This window comes from Labrus mixtus, chromosome 22, assembly GCF_963584025.1.
Source record: "Labrus mixtus chromosome 22, fLabMix1.1, whole genome shotgun sequence".
Classification (NCBI taxonomy): Eukaryota; Metazoa; Chordata; class Actinopteri; order Labriformes; family Labridae; genus Labrus; species Labrus mixtus.
The window spans coordinates 13,973,452-13,989,839 of record NC_083633.1 but is presented as its reverse complement, the minus strand read 5'-3'; the positions used below and the strand labels follow the sequence as shown (position 1 = coordinate 13,989,839).

Sequence of the window (16,388 nt, the reverse complement as noted above, 5' to 3'; positions counted from 1 at the left end):
AGTCATATAGTATGTTTGGGTTTGGAAAAAAAAATACAGAACAAAAAATTAAATGTTTTTTTTAAGTTTTCATTACATTCATGAATTACTTTTTTTCTATTTGGGGGAGCCCGTGGTTATCCAGGTTGCATGCTCAGCGGCGAGGTGGTGAGATACAATCGCACTAACACACCCAGTAACGCCCAGTCAGAAGCTGTCCAAACTGTGCAGGCAACACTGTGCATTGAAATATGCTGTGAAGACTTTCGTTTTACTTACGGAAAGTATTTCACTCATCGTTTCGGTCGCTTGTTTGTGCGCATTTGGATAACACATTTGGACACTTGACGCCATGAAGGGAAGACGCAAAGCTGGAACGGACGACTCAGTAGTCAGTCCAGTTGTCAAATACCTGCTGTTCCTGTTCAATTTTATCTTTTGGGTGAGTATTTATTGTCATTTTAAACTAAAGGATAAACTTTTTTTCTTGGCAATTATCTCTGGTCGGTTAAATAAAACAATACGTCATAGATAAAGTCAATTTAAGGCTGTTTCTGAAATCATTTTCATTTATCAGTTTTTAGTGTGTCCTTTCTATTTCACCTCAAAGATGAGATGTAGAGTTTGTCTGCTGAAGGTTTGGGCACCCTCTGCCTTGTTTGAGTTAGTTGATCATTAACTTCAGTGTTTTACAAAAAGTGTCCAGGAAAAGGGTGAAGGAAAGATAACAACATACACACAAACTCACACAGCAGCTGTTTACTGCTCAGCCATTGGACACGTTCTCTTTTTACTTTGCAAACCAGGAATGGTTGATCAGATTTTACCTCAAATAATTTAGAGCTCAGAACCAACAATCCTCTACCAGTCAACAAGACTAATGTGATTTCATGACAAACGCATTAACAAAGAAGTAGTGTGGTTTAGTTAGCAATACCATTTTGCAGGCAGACTTCTTTCCCACAATAATAAGTTAATAATTCAACGACTTTGGACCGTAAAGAATGCAGTTGAAACCTTTCAGCAAAGCTCAGCAGTGTATCAAACCAAAGTTCATGTCAGTGGGTTGGAGTGTCAGGGGCTTGTAACATAAGCAGATTTCTCACTTACGACATTTTAAAGCAGATCTGTTGCTGCAGATTAGACTTGATGGGATTTGGTCGAGTGTAAGGAGACTTTGTTGTTCCTGGCCAAGAAACTATATCAGAAACAGGGAACTTTATACAAACCTGAATGAGAGTGTTGGCAGTGTTCGAGCTGTGAACATTACTTCTTGCCGTGTAGTAACAGGATCAGGCCGTGCAAAAACTTGAAGCTCTTCATTGTGGAATGTGCTGTTGTCATTTCTGTTGCCTCTGGCTACATTAGGCCAGTAGAAGACACACTAAAGATTACAGCAAAATGCATGGTTCCTTTCTAGTCTAGGACGTCTGTAATCTTAGGAAATTGCATACAATATTGGGGGGGGGGCAATTGTTTGCTTCAGGTGTCATGCCTGGTGTATTCACTGTGAAACTAAACCTTTAACAAAAGAGGGCAAACAAATCCAGCTTTGCTCTCCCACCCTGAGAAGGTGCATGAAATGGATCCATTTCATTCAGGATGGTAGGAGTGTTTCAGAGTGCTCCCTTTTATTCTATTGAGGCCGAGAGGGGAGCTCTGAGTGAAAGAGTCCTTATTCTTCTTCTTTTTTTTTTTTTTTAAGGAAAGGTACAGACTGCTGCCAGGTCGATTAAGTCAAATGGAGGCAGAGTGGAAGGAAGAATCTCCTTCTCTACATTTTAAATTAAAAACATGTGGTCCTCTGGTTTAACACTGATAGCACTTTGATTATTGAGACATGGACGATGTTGATTTATAGGAAATTAGCTTTTTTGTCTATGCACTGTGACTCATATTTAACTGTTTTTTGGGGGGATGGTGCCACTCCCCGGACAAGTATGAACATAGAAAGTGTTCTTCTCTCCCTGTGGTGTGTGTTTTCCTCCAGTATAATGCATTATTTATTATGTTGCGAAATGCAGTGTTAAAAAAATTTTTTTTTCTCTATTTCAACCTCAGATAATCGCCCTGGTGATGGTTTCGATTGGTGTGTACGCCCGCATGATGAAACATGCAGGTAAATGATCCTTCACTTGATAGGGCAAAGAGTCTTTATGTTAAGAGGGAGATTTACAGGAAGAGAAGAAGAAAACATCTAGAGAAGGACAAGTGAAAACATACACAATTGAATAAAAAGAAAACGTTGCTCTCTTTACAGTTGTTAATCCTCCTCTTCTCTTCTTCTTCTTCTTCTTCTCCCCCTCAGAGGCGGCTCTGGCATGTCTCTCCGTGGACCCCGCCATGATGCTGATGGTGATCGGGGTCCTCATGTTTTTCCTCACCTTCTGTGGCTGTGTGGGCTCCCTGCGAGAAAACATCTGCCTCCTTCAAACAGTGAGTCAGAGGACTGTCAACCTCCTGCCTTTAATAAACTCGCTGTTGATTCTTTTCTTTTGAGAACTTTGTTTTTTAAGAGTTAAAGCCAAGTTTCTTTAAACCTCTGAAGTTGATGAGCTTTTCCATGGTCTTTCTATTTCAAGGCCTTGCTCTGAAGTTCTTTCTCTTTCTGCATGTTTTCTTTTCGAGCAGAAGATATGCCAAGTAACACCTGATCCTGGCATGGAGACGTCATTTAAAGGAATTTGTCATCTAAGCCACAAACAGATACGTCTTTACTTTCTCTCTCTTCCCTACTGTAGTTCTGTATCTGTCTGACTGTGCTCTTCATGCTCCAGCTGACTGCTGGGGTCCTGGGCTTCATCTTCTCTGATAAGGTAATTCCAATACAGTGTTTTTTTTTCTATCACTATAATAATATAAAAACAAAGTATTTGACAGAACTTTTTATGGCTTCAAGTTCCCTGTGAGAGTTCAAGTAAAAGAGAATAACAAACCAGATGCACCTCTTAAAGGTTTACAATTTGTTCTTCATTTTTACTTTGCTTATGGTGAAGATTGTAAAACACTGCCCTCTCCTGGACTTCGCCTGTAACTGCTGAAAAATCTTAAAACTCTTAAGGATACTATAGTATCTTGAGCTTGTCATTATCTGTAATTCACTGACGATTTTTACCTTTGTAATACAAATGATAAGATTTCTGTGGGTCTATAATGTATCTTTTTCTATATGCTCTTAAATGTGCCTTTTTATACCCCGCCAAGGCTCGGGATAGAGTGACTGTGATTATCAATAAGGCCATCGTCCACTACAGAGATGACCTTGATTTACAAAACCTCATTGACTTTGGCCAGAAAGAGGTAAGAGTGTGGTCCAAATACAGATAACATACTGTCGCTTATGATAATATTCCCACCAGGTATATATTAGACAGCACTTGTGTTTGTCTGTTTCCTCAGTTTGACTGCTGTGGAGCTGTGACATACACTGACTGGTCTCAGAACATGTACTTCAACTGCAAGGCAGATAACCCGAGCAGAGAGCGCTGCTCCGTCCCCTTCTCCTGCTGTATCATATCCAAAGACAAGGTCGCATTCTCGTACTTTTTTGTGTTGTTTTACATTTCTTACCTGTGGATATTTATTTATGAGTTTCTCTTCTAACTTTTTCTTTGCTCAAGCAGGTGGTTGTAAACACCATGTGTGGACAGGGCGTGCAGGATTTGGAGTACATTCAAGCTGGAGATCACATCCACACCAACGGCTGCATAGACAAACTGGTGAACTGGATCCACAGTAACCTGTTCATACTGGGAGGCGTAGCACTGGGACTTGCAATACCACAGGTAGGATTTATTGCCTGACATACACACACTGTGCAGAGTGTAGACTTTAACCTGCATACCCAACAGGTCAGTTCTCTGTTTGTGTTTCCTCTCCTGCAGCTGGTCGGCATCCTCTTGTCCCAGATATTGATCAACCAGATCAAAGACCAGATCGAGCAACAGAACTACGACATCCAACACCGTTTAGACCCGTGGAGCTGATCCAGACCACATCAGACCTGATCATCAGTTTTGAAAGGAGAACCTTAGTTCTCTGACAGAACATCTGTCTCCTTTGCCTGGAGTGAACATTCAGAGTCGTTGCCTTGGACCTTAAGACACAAGACTTGTGTTCAGTGTGGATGATCCTTTTATGTGTCTTTAAATAATTTGCATGGAGGTGGACGTCAAGTCACATAAAGGAAACCGATGGTGAAATAGGACACTGTCGCCACCTAGGGGACATAGACGGTACTCGAATTGACTAAAAAACGTTTTTTTTTTTTTTGTGGTTTCCTGTTACTGATAGTTTTTTTTTTCTGCAATTGATTTTCCATGAATGTGAAAGACACGAAATTGAAGCAGAATTGAATGGCTCAATGCATTTTGATATCAGCTGAATCAAAGAAGCTTCAAATGTTACTGAAAAAAAGGATTTCTATTCATGAACACGATGATTTTTTTAGGATTGAAGAATGTCCAGAATTGTTTCTTATGGCTGCCAGAATCAGTGAAAATACATCCAATATTTTGTTCTGAGTCATTTTTATTGTGTTATTAGCAATGGAAAAAAAAAATTCATGCACGTTTTCTTTTTCATTCGTTTTTTAAAAGTTGTTTTAAAAGGACAGGTCATCCTCCTTGATGCATTGTTGAACATAAGCATGAGATATGCACATATGTCAGTGTGTATTTACTGTATGATTCTATGTTTCCCCAAGTTGATCTTAATGCCAAAAGTAAAATAAACAGTTTTTACAACATGAGCTGTAAAGAACATGTTTGCACCAATGGTCATACTGTCCATAAGGCCATGTCGGGCTGCTTAGTTGTCCTGCCGTGACCTCACACTGCACATGGTGTCATTTCCTCTGCCTTGTGTTGTAAACAGCCGCTGGCCTGCATGGATGGAGAGCTCCTGGATTTTCTGGGGTATATCTCTATTTTCTGCCATTATAAACTCGTATTCCTCACATATTATGCTCAAGCCTGTTTGCATCATTTAAATCATCTCTTGCCTCCTCCTTTTGGGTTTTCATGTTCAACTAAATGGGAAAGGAGCGGGAATTCCCGGTGAACCACAAAAGAAAACAATTTTACGTTGGCCAGAGAGTTCAGACTTTTGTTTTCTTTATGTGGTCACTAGAATGGGCCTATAGTCAGCTGACAGTGGCTCTAACTAAGAAAAAACAACATTTAGAACAGCTTTTGCATGGTTATGAATTTTTTTGTACCTGTGACAATCACCCTAGGATGTAAATCTCAGTACTGAATCTTCATGTATCATCAATGCAAAATCCTTTTAAGCTTTTCATTTAGTTGGTGACACCTTCATTCTTCAACACCTCAGGTATCTGCAGCATAAACCAGCACCTCTCATCTCCTCCCGGCAAATGAAGTCCTGTGTTATGAGACATTCTCCGCCTGAAACCTGACGCCTGAAATCTTTTGGAGCAGATTCAATCCTGCATGTTGAACAGCCTTTGACGCAAGTCCACAATCCAAACATGACATTTCTGTGTTAGTTTGAAGTTGCAGTAACACAAACCTTACTGGGATTTTCCCTTCAGCACATGACGCAAATCTATCTGTCATAATCTGTTGGAGTAAAGGAGAAGAACATTGTTTATAATAGCCAAGCTGTGACGTGTTTTAATGTGGTAGAAGCATCTGAGTTTAATGTAAAAGTGATAGTTAGCAGAGAGTGTGTGTGTGTGTGTGTGTGTGTGTGTGTGTGTGTGTGTGTGTGTGTGTGTGTGTGTGTGTGTGTGTGTGTGTGTGTGTGTGTGTGTGTGTTGGACCAAACTGTTGCTCTGTGTGTGGTCTCTGGTTTTTTGCCTCTGACTCACTCAGGCGGCCATGTTGCTTTGGATTTCAAGGAGGCCCAGACAGGCGCATACACACACACACACACACACACACACACACACACACATGCAGAGGAGGGAGCAGAGTTAACCCAGATTTACTCTCAGAACACCGGGGGAGAAACAAAGCATCTGCAGCCAGGCGAATACCACAAGTGCACTGTCCAATTAATGCGATAACAACAGCACAAGGGGGGGGGGGGGGGGGGGGGGGGGGGGGGGGGGGGGTTGAGCAGTTAGAGGTTTGTTTTTTAACTGTAAGTGTGCAAACTCAAGAACTTGAAAATAAACTTTACTAAATCGTAATGATAAGAACTCAGATTTACTCTTTGTGTATTTTATTTTAAGCAGGTTTGAAAGGTTCCTGCAGCCTCTTTAACCAGCGGAAGCCTGGTCCATTATGTCTTTCCCAAAGGACTGGACAGATTTGAGTTATTAACTGTCCCCTCCCTCCCACACATACAAATACTCAAACGCACAAACAACCCATGCAAGAACTATTCAAAACTATACCTCAATCTCTATGTTATTCATAAAACATAATAACTAATAATGGTTAAGCATTATGCCTCCCATCTTTAGGCAAAGAGCCAAATCATACTCAGTAAAAACAAAACTGCACCAAAACAATTCGCTACATCTATTTGATCAAATCAAACAATGAGCTGACAGACAGATGACACGTGATAATCATAGAGTTTGATATAGATGTATTTATGTGTATGTGTCAAAAATAATGATATGCATCTCTATACCTTTATTATGTAAAAACATTTGACTGTTACAGCGACATTCTGTTTTCGTTCATACAAAGGACTGTATGTAAATAGATTTATATAATCTGATGTATTGTAAGAATTTCTCCTCTTTCATGCAGAATTTTTAGGTTTTTTAAAACAGTTAGAATATTTCTGGCCTCCTGAGCAGCTGTGAACTTTATTAAATGCCAAAATGCTAAAAAAAAAAAAAAAAAAGCTCATTCTGTAGTAGCAACACCATTTGAAATGAGTTTGCACTTACATTTAGATTCATTTGAATCATTGACCTCTGTAGCTTCTGCGTTATAGGCAGATCCAGAATCTCTAAAAAAAAAAAAAAAGTTCAGAGGACCACCTGGAGGGATTTGGTGAAATGAGAAGCTGCAGATTGTGTGACATGTAGAAGATCTACAGGTGTGTGATCCACCACACAGATCTGAGCTTCATCATATGGGGGTCTGTGTTGTGTTTGGAGGTCCTTGAGATGAGAAACTTTTTTTTGAGGGGGGGGAGGCCTGCCATAAGGCACATTCTTCCACTTGAAGAGAGGGGGGATGGGAGGGGAAGTTTTGTTGCTCGGGCTCTCCCCCACCATGTGCATACCAGAGCCACAAAAAAAAAAAAAAAAAGACAGTGTGATTGAGCTGCAGCTCTGAACACAAGTCAGCCTCGGGAACATCTCATCGGACACCTCACAGGGAGAAAGATCCATTCTTGAGAGAGGTTCAGGATAGTCTATAATTTTATTGTTCTGTCAGAGTAAAAGGGGGGCTGTGGAAAAAAAAGGGGGTGGTGCGTCTGAGAGAGAGATCCTATTACAGAGATCCAGACTTTTTCATGGCAAGTTTTTTGGAGGTGGGGGGAGGGCGAATTTACAACTTTCTCGGCCTGGTTCCCTTTCTTACCCAGCGCAAATACCTCAAAACAACATTTAAAGAATCCGATTTAGAGTTTTTGTTGCGTTTTTCATGACTTCTCGGAGCTTTTGGAATCTGGATAATGAAGGAATTCTGGGAGATCTCGCAAGGATCGGACGAGAAGTGCAGAGTAAAAAAGTTTGGGAGGACTGCGAGAAAACTTTAAGGCTGTTTCCACTCAGCATGCAGAGTTTGGAAACCTTCTTAAAATCTAATGAAGAAAACGTAATCGATCATTCACCGTGGACACGGCATAACTGAAGCGCTAGGGTCCAAAGTAATCTCATCTGTGCACAGTTATACTCTCTCTCCCAAGATGTCTTCCCAGGCTCGCCGGAGCCCCATTGTTGGATTTTACGGGATGCTTTCCCTCTGGGCTGCCTGGATCTCTGGCTCCGGGGCAGTTTTGTCTCCGAATGGGACCATCTTCGAGGATCAGTGCAAGAAAACGACAACCTGTGAAGCTCTAAAATACAACACATGTCTGGGATCGCCTTTACCATACACACATACATCTCTGATCCTGGCGGAGGACTCCAGCACCCAAGAAGAGGCTTTTGAGAAGTTGACCATGTGGTCTGGTAAGTGTTAATGGATCCAAATAAAGACTTAAAGATGCGCAATGATTGGTTGTTTTGATTGTGGAAAAAACTGATAAACATACAGAGGTGCTAAAAGAGTGCAAGATTTGATGAATCCTTTCACAATGCACAAGAGAACAACATCCACCTACTGTACCAAAATGACCATAGCTTTATTGGAAATGTAAACAGGACCTTCCAGTTTCGAAAGTTTGAGTCAAATACAGTATTCATACAGTATGAAGTGCCTACGAGAACTAAGCTTTCAGTCTCTTTTTTATTTATCTATTTCTCTGGTTTAAATGTCTCAAATAATTCTGATTTATAAAATGTGAACGTAACAGACTGGAATCTAAACTTGTTAATGAGTAAGTTATGACTGTCCATGATTCTGTTTTGGTGTTATATTAAATACTCAAGTCGACTTGATTTGTCTGTATCTGTAAAAAAAAAAAAAAAAAAAAAGATAATTAATAAGTATTGGTGTTAAATTGACCCACATAAAATCCAAATTATTTCATTTGGATGACTTTATAGTGGGCTAAGTGAGTGTTTATTGTGAATGTGATAATAATGTGAATTGGTCTAACAATGGGCTATGATGAGCAGGAAGTGAGGCCCCTAACTGGAAATGAAGGGTTAAGAGCCATTAAAGGCGACAAAAGGAATCACTCATAGGTGTTAGCCATGAGACAAAAGGAGAATCTCAGGTAGAAAAGCTTTTTAGATCATCTGTTAGAAGACTTATCACATTCATAAGAGGTCACTAATGATCTGTCATAGTCACAGGAAACACACACCTGATGACGTTTAGTGCTCAGGAGCCTTGGTTTGTTTGTTCTCCTGTTTAACTAACACAAAACGATTGACAGAACTGTATTCAATGTATACATGTTTAATTAAGCGTAGCATCATTAAAAAGATGGAGCTTAGATTAATAATGTTGTTACTTTCTCTTAACTGTTGTTTCAATGTGTTAAAAATGAGTACTGTGCTAACTATATGGATTACAAATGGCAGCAAGAATATGAAGATGTATTTCATGTTAAATTTGACAAAAATATATTTTTTCCGGATTTATTCCTCAAAATCTTAGTTTTCTTTTCATTGAAAAATAAATAGCCCAGAAACGTCATTGTATTTTCTTATCAGCCAAACTACAGATTCTTTTCTGTAATAATAAGAGTCTCTGTGATGAAATCCTCACACCAGAGCAGCTGAATTCAGGAAGTCAATGGCAGTTTTTGATGATATTTTCCTTTTTAATTGACAGATTGATTAAACGGCTATTGTTGCATTAAGAAATACTGAACCGGTCTGTAAAATAAACTAATTACAGATGAACTCAGGAAGTCATAACCTGTATTAATGTGGATGACAGCATTGTCAAACAGTTAAGTATAAGGATTATAATGTTTTACCCACATATTGACCAACTTCTTTATGTTTTTCCTGTCTTAGGTTTGCGTAACGCTCCTCGGTGTTGGTCGGTCATCCAGCCTTTGCTCTGTGCCGTCTATATGCCCAAATGTGAGAACGGCCGAGTGGAGCTCCCCAGTCAGAATCTGTGTTTGGCTACACGTCGGCCCTGCAGCATCGTGGACCGGGAGAGAGGCTGGCCCAACTTCCTCAAATGTGACCATTTCCCTCTGGGCTGCTCGGTACGCTCTGCTGTTATGTTATAGATTCCATTGCATCTCATCTCTGCTCTTTTGTAAAGCGTCTTGAGATAACCGTTGTTATGAATTGGCGCTGTACAAATAACGATTGATTGATCTGTTGTTTGTGCAGAATGAGGTACAGAAGCTGAAGTTCAACACGTCAGGACAGTGTGAGGCTCCTCTGGTGAAAACAGACATTCAGTCGAGCTGGTACAAAGACGTGGAGGGCTGCGGCATCCAGTGTGACAACCCTCTGTTCACAGAGGAGGAACACAATGACATGCACGCCTACATCGCTTACTTTGCCACCATCACTCTCCTCTGCACCTTCTTCACACTGGTGAGATGAAACTACAGTACCCAGAATTCAGTTCTTATAGTTTTATATACAAAAAGCTAACTTTTGAACCCTCCTCTGACTTTTAAAACATCCTCACATTCAGGCTACGTTTCTTGCCGACTGGAAGAACTCCAACCGTTACCCGGCTGTCATCCTCTTCTACATCAACGCCTGCTTCTTTGTGGGCAGTATCGGCTGGCTGGCTCAGTTCCTGGACGGAGCACGGGAGGAGATCGTGTGCAAGAGCGACAACACCATGAGACTTGGGGAGCCCTCGTAAGTACAGGAGTTCAACGGATGGGTTGTGAGATTGGATCATGCTTCTCTGGATTTGATTTGATTCGTCATACCTTAACCAGTAATCATACTTTTACTCTCTCTGTCTCGCTGTTCTAACTAGACACGCTACAATCTTAATCCTCCTCTTCTGTTTCTCAGTTTCCAATCAAATGTCAAAGCATGATTTTGTTGACTCAGAGTTCTGTGGCAATGTGTGTATAGAGACAAAGAGATTTAGAAATGTCCTTCTATTGAAAATATTTGATGAATCTGGAACAAATCCAAACAGATTTCTGACTTTTTTTTTTATCTGATAAGTTATTGGATATCTCTGATATTTGTGTTCTGGTGATTTTGTGTACCTGTGTTACCTTGTAAATGTCTCTTAGGTGTCGTTTCATACAAGCTATTTATGGGTTTCAACCACACCCACACACACGCCTTCATATTTCTTCATGTGTTCAGTATATTTGTGTGAAAAATAAAAAACCTAACTTCACTAGAGATCCTAATAAATTTCATGTCGTTTTTGTCTCTGCAGGTCTTCTGAGACGCTCTCGTGTGTCACCATCTTCATCATCGTGTACTACTCCCTGATGTCGGGTGTGATCTGGTTTGTCATGCTGACCTACGCCTGGCACACGTCGTTCAAAGCACTTGGCACCACTCACCAGCCGCTGTCCGGCAGAACCTCCTACTTCCACATGGTCACCTGGTCCATTCCCTTCGTCCTCACTGTGGCCATCCTCGCTATTGCTGAGGTTTGAAATCCAGATATAAACAATCAAATATTTTCAGTGTGATGACCCAATCCTGTGTCTGATGTGTTGTCTTGCTTGGCTCCACAGGTGGATGGAGACTCGGTGAGTGGGATCTGTTTTGTGGGCTACAAAAACTACAGATACCGTGCTGGCTTTGTGCTGGCTCCTATTGGAGTGGTGCTGGTTGTTGGTGGCTACTTCCTCATTCGAGGTGAGGAACCTAAAAATCGGACACACATTTAAAGTAGCTCTATGTTAGCTTGTTTTTCAATGAAGCCAAGTAGTCTAGACCTTTTCACTTCTGTACTTGATGTTTTACCAACAACAACTCATCCAGAGTATTTCTCTTTTTAGGTGTGATGACTTTGTTTTCCATTAAGAGTAACCACCCAGGACTGCTAAGTGAGAAAGCAGCCAGCAAAATCAACGAGACCATGCTGAGACTCGGTATGTTCTTTGCTCTCTTTCTCTTTCACATCTAAAGGGGGGTTAAAGTAGAAACTCTCCTGGTTCGGATACGAGAGACAAACTAAGTGTTCTGTAAAGAAATCAAAGATTGAAAGAGTCTGTGGCAGCACGTCTTCTGACCCACTTAACACAGAATATCAACACTTTTTACTGCTCGTCATTTTGAGCTGTAATCAACAGTTTAAGTATTTTTAACTACAAAAATAAAGATTGTCATTTTACATTGACTTTTATCGCTTACACTACATTTTCCAAACAAACTCTTACAGACCTTGTTATGAAGCCTATCATGAGTACTGTAAGGTGTGTGATGTCAAACCTCTGATTTGTTCTGTTTCTCTTTGTCAGGTATATTTGGCTTTCTCGCTTTTGGCTTTGTTCTTATCACCTTTGGCTGCCATTTCTACGATTTCTTTAACCAGGCTGAATGGGAGAGGAGCTTCAGAGAATATGTGCTGTAAGTTTTTTAAAGTACATTTTTATAAAAATCTAACTCCTTCCTCATTTCTACATGGCATAGCAGCAATGGTTTACACCTGCCTGCACCCGAACTACTTAATAGCTAAACCATCCATACAGAAATCCACAAATTGATGCTGCTGAGGCTCCAAAACCGCTGCTCAACCTCTCAGCGTCCAGCGGTGAATGCAGCCCTATTTCCCCACAGTGTTGACACTGGCTGGGCTGGAATTAATTTAGCCTCAAAAATGTAAACTGCTCTTTCCTGCCCTCACATGTAAAAAGACTCTCCTATGTAGCAGATCCAGCATTTGAATATAGCTCCGTCATGTACGCAGAAGGTGTGGGAGGGCACTTGGTGGAGACATTAGGCCGATCATCTCTGGGACTTTTGTCAACAGGTGTGAAGCCAACGTTACAATCGCCTCCCAGACCAACAAGCCGATCCCAGAGTGCACCATAAAGAACCGTCCCAGCCTGATGGTGGAGAAAATCAACCTGTTCTCCATGTTCGGGACTGGAATCGCTATGAGCACCTGGGTCTGGACCAAGGCCACCATCCTCATCTGGAAGCGGACCTGGTGCAGGTAAGAATACATTGAGTGAACATTAGAAGTGATGTGTGTGGCTTTAGCCGTACTTTAACAAACAGATAACTAAGATTGTCTTTTTTTAAGGCATATTTGCGTCCTTCAAATACTCCTTTCAAATTTCTACATCCATGTTAATTTACTGGTCGTCGTGATCTCATCATGTTCATGTATGGTTTTACAGATTTCCTGGCAGGATGGTTTAAGTGTCTTTTCTATTCAACCAGTTTGCAGTGTTTTTTTTAGTTTGCAGTGTTAACCGGCTTTTGTAACTGTGCTCACATGGGCTCAATATGACTAGGATTTTATGCAAAGGCTGTTCTCCTTCTGTCTTAAAAAAAAAAAAAAAGGCACAGTATTGAAGGCGTCTGGGAATGATCCGTTTGAACTTGAGTGACGTTAAACGATTACGTTTCAGGATAATCGGACGCAGCGACAATGAACCAAAGAGGATCAAAAAGAGCAAGATGATCGCAAAAGCCTTCGCGATGAGGAAGGAGCTTCACAAGGACCCAGAGAAGGAGCTGTCATTCAGCATGCACACAGTGTCCCATGACGGCCCAGTGGGTGAGTATTATTTGGAGGGAAGAAGGAAACGCTTGAGGCGACGTCTGGTGATGTTTGTATACTTCCACCGTGTGGTCAATAACTGTAACTGCGTCACATTTTTTTTTGGATTATATCTTGTGATGATCCTGTGAGAAACAGTCGTGTCTGTAGCTCTGGGGCTCCTGTGGCTGCTGTGCTTGTTTAACTTGCAACAGTTCAGAGTTTTATATGTTGCATATAAAGCTGTCCTGATTTGAGTATTTCTTGTGTTTTTCATAGCTGGAATTAATTTTGAGCTGAATGAGCCATCGAATGACATGTCCTCAGCCTGGGCGCAGCATGTGACCAAGATGGTTGCCAGGCGAGGTGCCATCCTGCCGCAGGACATTTCTGTGACTCCTACCGGTACACCGGGTAAGATCTCAAACTCCCATTCATTCCTTTTTTTTTTCTCTCTTCCCTCCTTGCCCTTTTCTTTCTATCAGAGCATCTATTATTGTGTTTTTGGTTTTTTTTTGCCCCCAGTGCCCCCTCCAGAGGAGAGGAACCGGCTGTGGATGGTTGAAGCGGAGATTTCCCCAGAGATGATAAAGAGGAAGAAGAAGAAGAAGAAGAGGAGGAAGGAGGTGCGTCCGGAGGAGGAGATGGTGGACCACCACACTTATCGCCAGCGTGAGTTTGGACGAAGCTCGGTGCCTCGCCTCCCCAAACTGCCAAACCACCCGAGTCTGGTGGCAAACCTGCGGCATCAGCAGAAGATGGAGCAGGAAGTCCTGCCAGGGTCCTTCCCAGATTTCCAGCCCTCCCACCCCTTGTCTTGTGAGGAGAGGGGTCCCCACCCACAGTACCAGAGCAGCTCGAACAGCCATGGCCGCAGCCACCGGCTCTCTAACCCTTTAACCTACGACGATCGCCCGGAGGATCTGGGTCTTGGCCCCCGCTGCCCCCCCTCAGCCTCCACCTGGCAGCCCAGTGGTTCCTCCCGCTACCCCAGAGAGCTGGATCGCACAGATGGGCTTTCAGAGAGGATGGCCCATGTGGCTCGGGTACCGGCAAGTCGGAGGACCGGTTATGGACCCGTTCACTCCCGGACCAATCTGATGGAGGCGGAGCTCATGGACGCTGACTCTGACTTCTAAGAGCAAATCACCAACATTTGACTTTGTGGTACACAGACAGTAAGCTACAAGAAGTGCTGGAAACTTTCAAACTCTTACTGACGTGCACCGAATCCTCTCCGCTAAGAGGGCAAGATGGAACTAAGCTGGTCCATTTTCTGATTTTGTTTTTTTAAAAGAAAAGGGACAAAGCTGAAATATGATGTGAATAAGTTATGGGGAAAATATTTTTTATGCTATATTAGGTCCCAAAATCAAATTCAAAAGGCAACTCCATGATGACAAGACAAACGAGGCAGCTAAACTTTATATGGCTTGAAACAAAAATATTTCGACTTTGAATCCCCCCCCCATGCATTCATCAGTTAAGGTGTCAAGAATACAATTATGAATTGAAACAGCCATCTTGTTTTTGAATAACAGGACATTTGAAGATGTTGGTAGTCCATAAAACTCTTTAAAGTTGGTTATATCTTTAGTATTTGACTGACAGCTCTGATGTATACTGTCCAAAAACAGTCAAATGAGACCTACACAGAAGACCATACAGATAAAAGAAAGGCCCATACTACTCGCAAAAATCTCCTTCTGTATCAGATGTTAGGTTAAATAGAGCTCATTTATGTCTCTCCACTTAAGTCATTACTTGTGTTACAATAAACTTGAGGCACTCTCCATTTTCTTAGAATAACTTAATACAATAGTACTCAGCATTACCTGGTGCCCTCTCTGGTTTATCTAGTCTACTGAAAGTGTGCTCTGTTGAATCTTTAAGTACACCTTTAAATGACTGCAGCAGGGCAAAAAGTTCCATTACTGTAGGCCTGAAACAACAACACGTCTTCTATGTCTTTTAAGTGACTCTTTCGTATTTTTGGTGTATCACAGTTGCTGGCATGAAACAAAGTATTTTTTGCACTCTGTTGCCTGGTGCAATAAGCCGACAATGTGCTTATTCTTTTCCTTGAGAAGAAGACTCAAATGGCCATCTTTTTCTCAACGAGTTCTCTTGGTGAATGTCCACACAGAGTTTCTTTTTGTACAGCTTTGTCTAAAGTGTTATTTTTTTATAGCAGTATTTCTACTTGTATGTATCTGATGTACATATTCACTCCTGACTGGGCTTCATATGTGCTTACCAGTTGAAAATCTTTTTGTATGATGTGTTTTTTAGACTGCAGTGGACTTTACAGTTACAGGTTACTTTACTTTGTTTCTAAATGTTTCCATGTTCTGCTCTCTATTTCTATGTGTGTGTACTGTATATAGGATGTTCATAGAATCCTCAGTAAGGGTATTATTTGTACAGATTTATATATCAATCACTTGATCACTCTGCTGATAAAATAAAATAAAAAGGGAAGAGTCTACAGTTATGAAAAGTTGTCACTGTGCTTGTGCTGTAACCAAACTTTCACCTATAAATGTTATTGTAAAGTCAGTATGGATAAATGATGCTACAGTGCAGACATATTCTTGTCCATTGAAAGTTAGTTTGTGTCCAGTTATGTTGATGTTTATTTATGTTTTAGATAGCACACTACTACAAATTCAACAGTACAGTTGGTTTGGTAAAAAGAATACAGACTAGCTGAACATTTAATGAAGATTATGTTTGAATTATTTTTCAAATATCCTGCTTTGAAAAGCGATGCATTCAGTTTTGTAAGCTTTTTATTGATATACACCATTTGGCCTTGTTTGTCTTTATCCCGACTGTGTTTAAAAAAAAAAGGTTTACTGTCACTTTGACTTTGCAGCTGTACTTTCTTTTGTCAATAAAAGTAATAACCCCTAACAGTTTTTGTTTCAGTGCTTTGCTTTATTTCACACATTTGCACTTGAACCTGTAAAATATTACCATTGCATCACACAGCACCTCATGTACAAAGCCTCATTCCCCTGAAGCTCCTTTGACAATGGCTCTGACTGTGCCTGAAGGTATGTAAAATGAACCATTAACAAAAAAAAGATCTGTAGGCTATATGTCAATGTTTCTGAAACTATCTTACAAAATAAAACATTAATATTTTACTTATGTCTAATAAACATTTGCATGTATGTATGAGGGGAAAAA

At 40.9% G+C, this 16,388-nt stretch overlaps 2 protein-coding genes across 5 annotated transcripts; both read left to right on the top strand.

Annotated features, from left to right (window-relative positions):
- The first annotated feature begins 139 nt into the window (after positions 1-139).
- Positions 140-4,726, top strand: tspan33a (tetraspanin 33a). 4 transcript variants are annotated; one of them, XM_061029518.1, is made up of 8 exons: positions 140-421; positions 2,041-2,098; positions 2,288-2,415; positions 2,757-2,795; positions 3,184-3,279; positions 3,379-3,507; positions 3,603-3,764; positions 3,864-4,726. In XM_061029518.1, the coding sequence occupies exons 1-8, from the start codon at positions 332-334 to the stop codon at positions 3,963-3,965; spliced, it is 804 nt and encodes a 267-aa protein (XP_060885501.1). In that variant the 5' UTR covers positions 140-331; the 3' UTR covers positions 3,966-4,726. The 4 variants fall into 4 exon arrangements, with proteins under 4 accessions (XP_060885501.1, XP_060885500.1, XP_060885502.1 ...); XM_061029517.1 differs by having other exon boundaries at positions 142-421; positions 2,721-2,795; XM_061029519.1 differs by lacking the exon at positions 140-421 and adding an exon at positions 487-1,584 and having other exon boundaries at positions 2,721-2,795.
- A 2,499-nt stretch (positions 4,727-7,225) lies between these two features.
- Positions 7,226-16,111, top strand: smo (smoothened, frizzled class receptor). Its single transcript, XM_061029597.1, has 12 exons — positions 7,226-8,086; positions 9,548-9,747; positions 9,878-10,087; positions 10,191-10,363; positions 10,908-11,127; positions 11,215-11,338; positions 11,482-11,574; positions 11,944-12,052; positions 12,456-12,641; positions 13,063-13,211; positions 13,473-13,607; positions 13,719-16,111. Exons 1-12 carry the CDS (start codon positions 7,822-7,824, stop codon positions 14,330-14,332), a joined length of 2,478 nt encoding a protein of 825 aa, XP_060885580.1. The 5' UTR covers positions 7,226-7,821; the 3' UTR covers positions 14,333-16,111.
- The last annotated feature ends 277 nt before the right edge of the window (positions 16,112-16,388 follow it).

What these genes read in the sequence shown, in the direction of transcription:
- smo (XM_061029597.1), top strand. Translation starts at nt 7,822, where the DNA reads ATGTCTTCCCAGGCTCGCCGGAGCCCCATTGTTGGATTTTACGGGATG. An exon ending in CGAGACCATGCTGAGACTCG is followed by an intron (nt 11,575 to 11,943) that starts GTATGTTCTTTG and finishes TCTCTTTGTCAG; the next exon opens with GTATATTTGGCTTTCTCGCT. An exon ending in AGCTTCAGAGAATATGTGCT is followed by an intron (nt 12,053 to 12,455) that starts GTAAGTTTTTTA and finishes TTTTGTCAACAG; the next exon opens with GTGTGAAGCCAACGTTACAA.
- tspan33a (XM_061029517.1), top strand. Translation starts at nt 332, where the DNA reads ATGAAGGGAAGACGCAAAGCTGGAACGGACGACTCAGTAGTCAGTCCA. An exon ending in GTATCATATCCAAAGACAAG is followed by an intron (nt 3,508 to 3,602) that starts GTCGCATTCTCG and finishes TTGCTCAAGCAG; the next exon opens with GTGGTTGTAAACACCATGTG. An exon ending in TGGGACTTGCAATACCACAG is followed by an intron (nt 3,765 to 3,863) that starts GTAGGATTTATT and finishes CCTCTCCTGCAG; the next exon opens with CTGGTCGGCATCCTCTTGTC.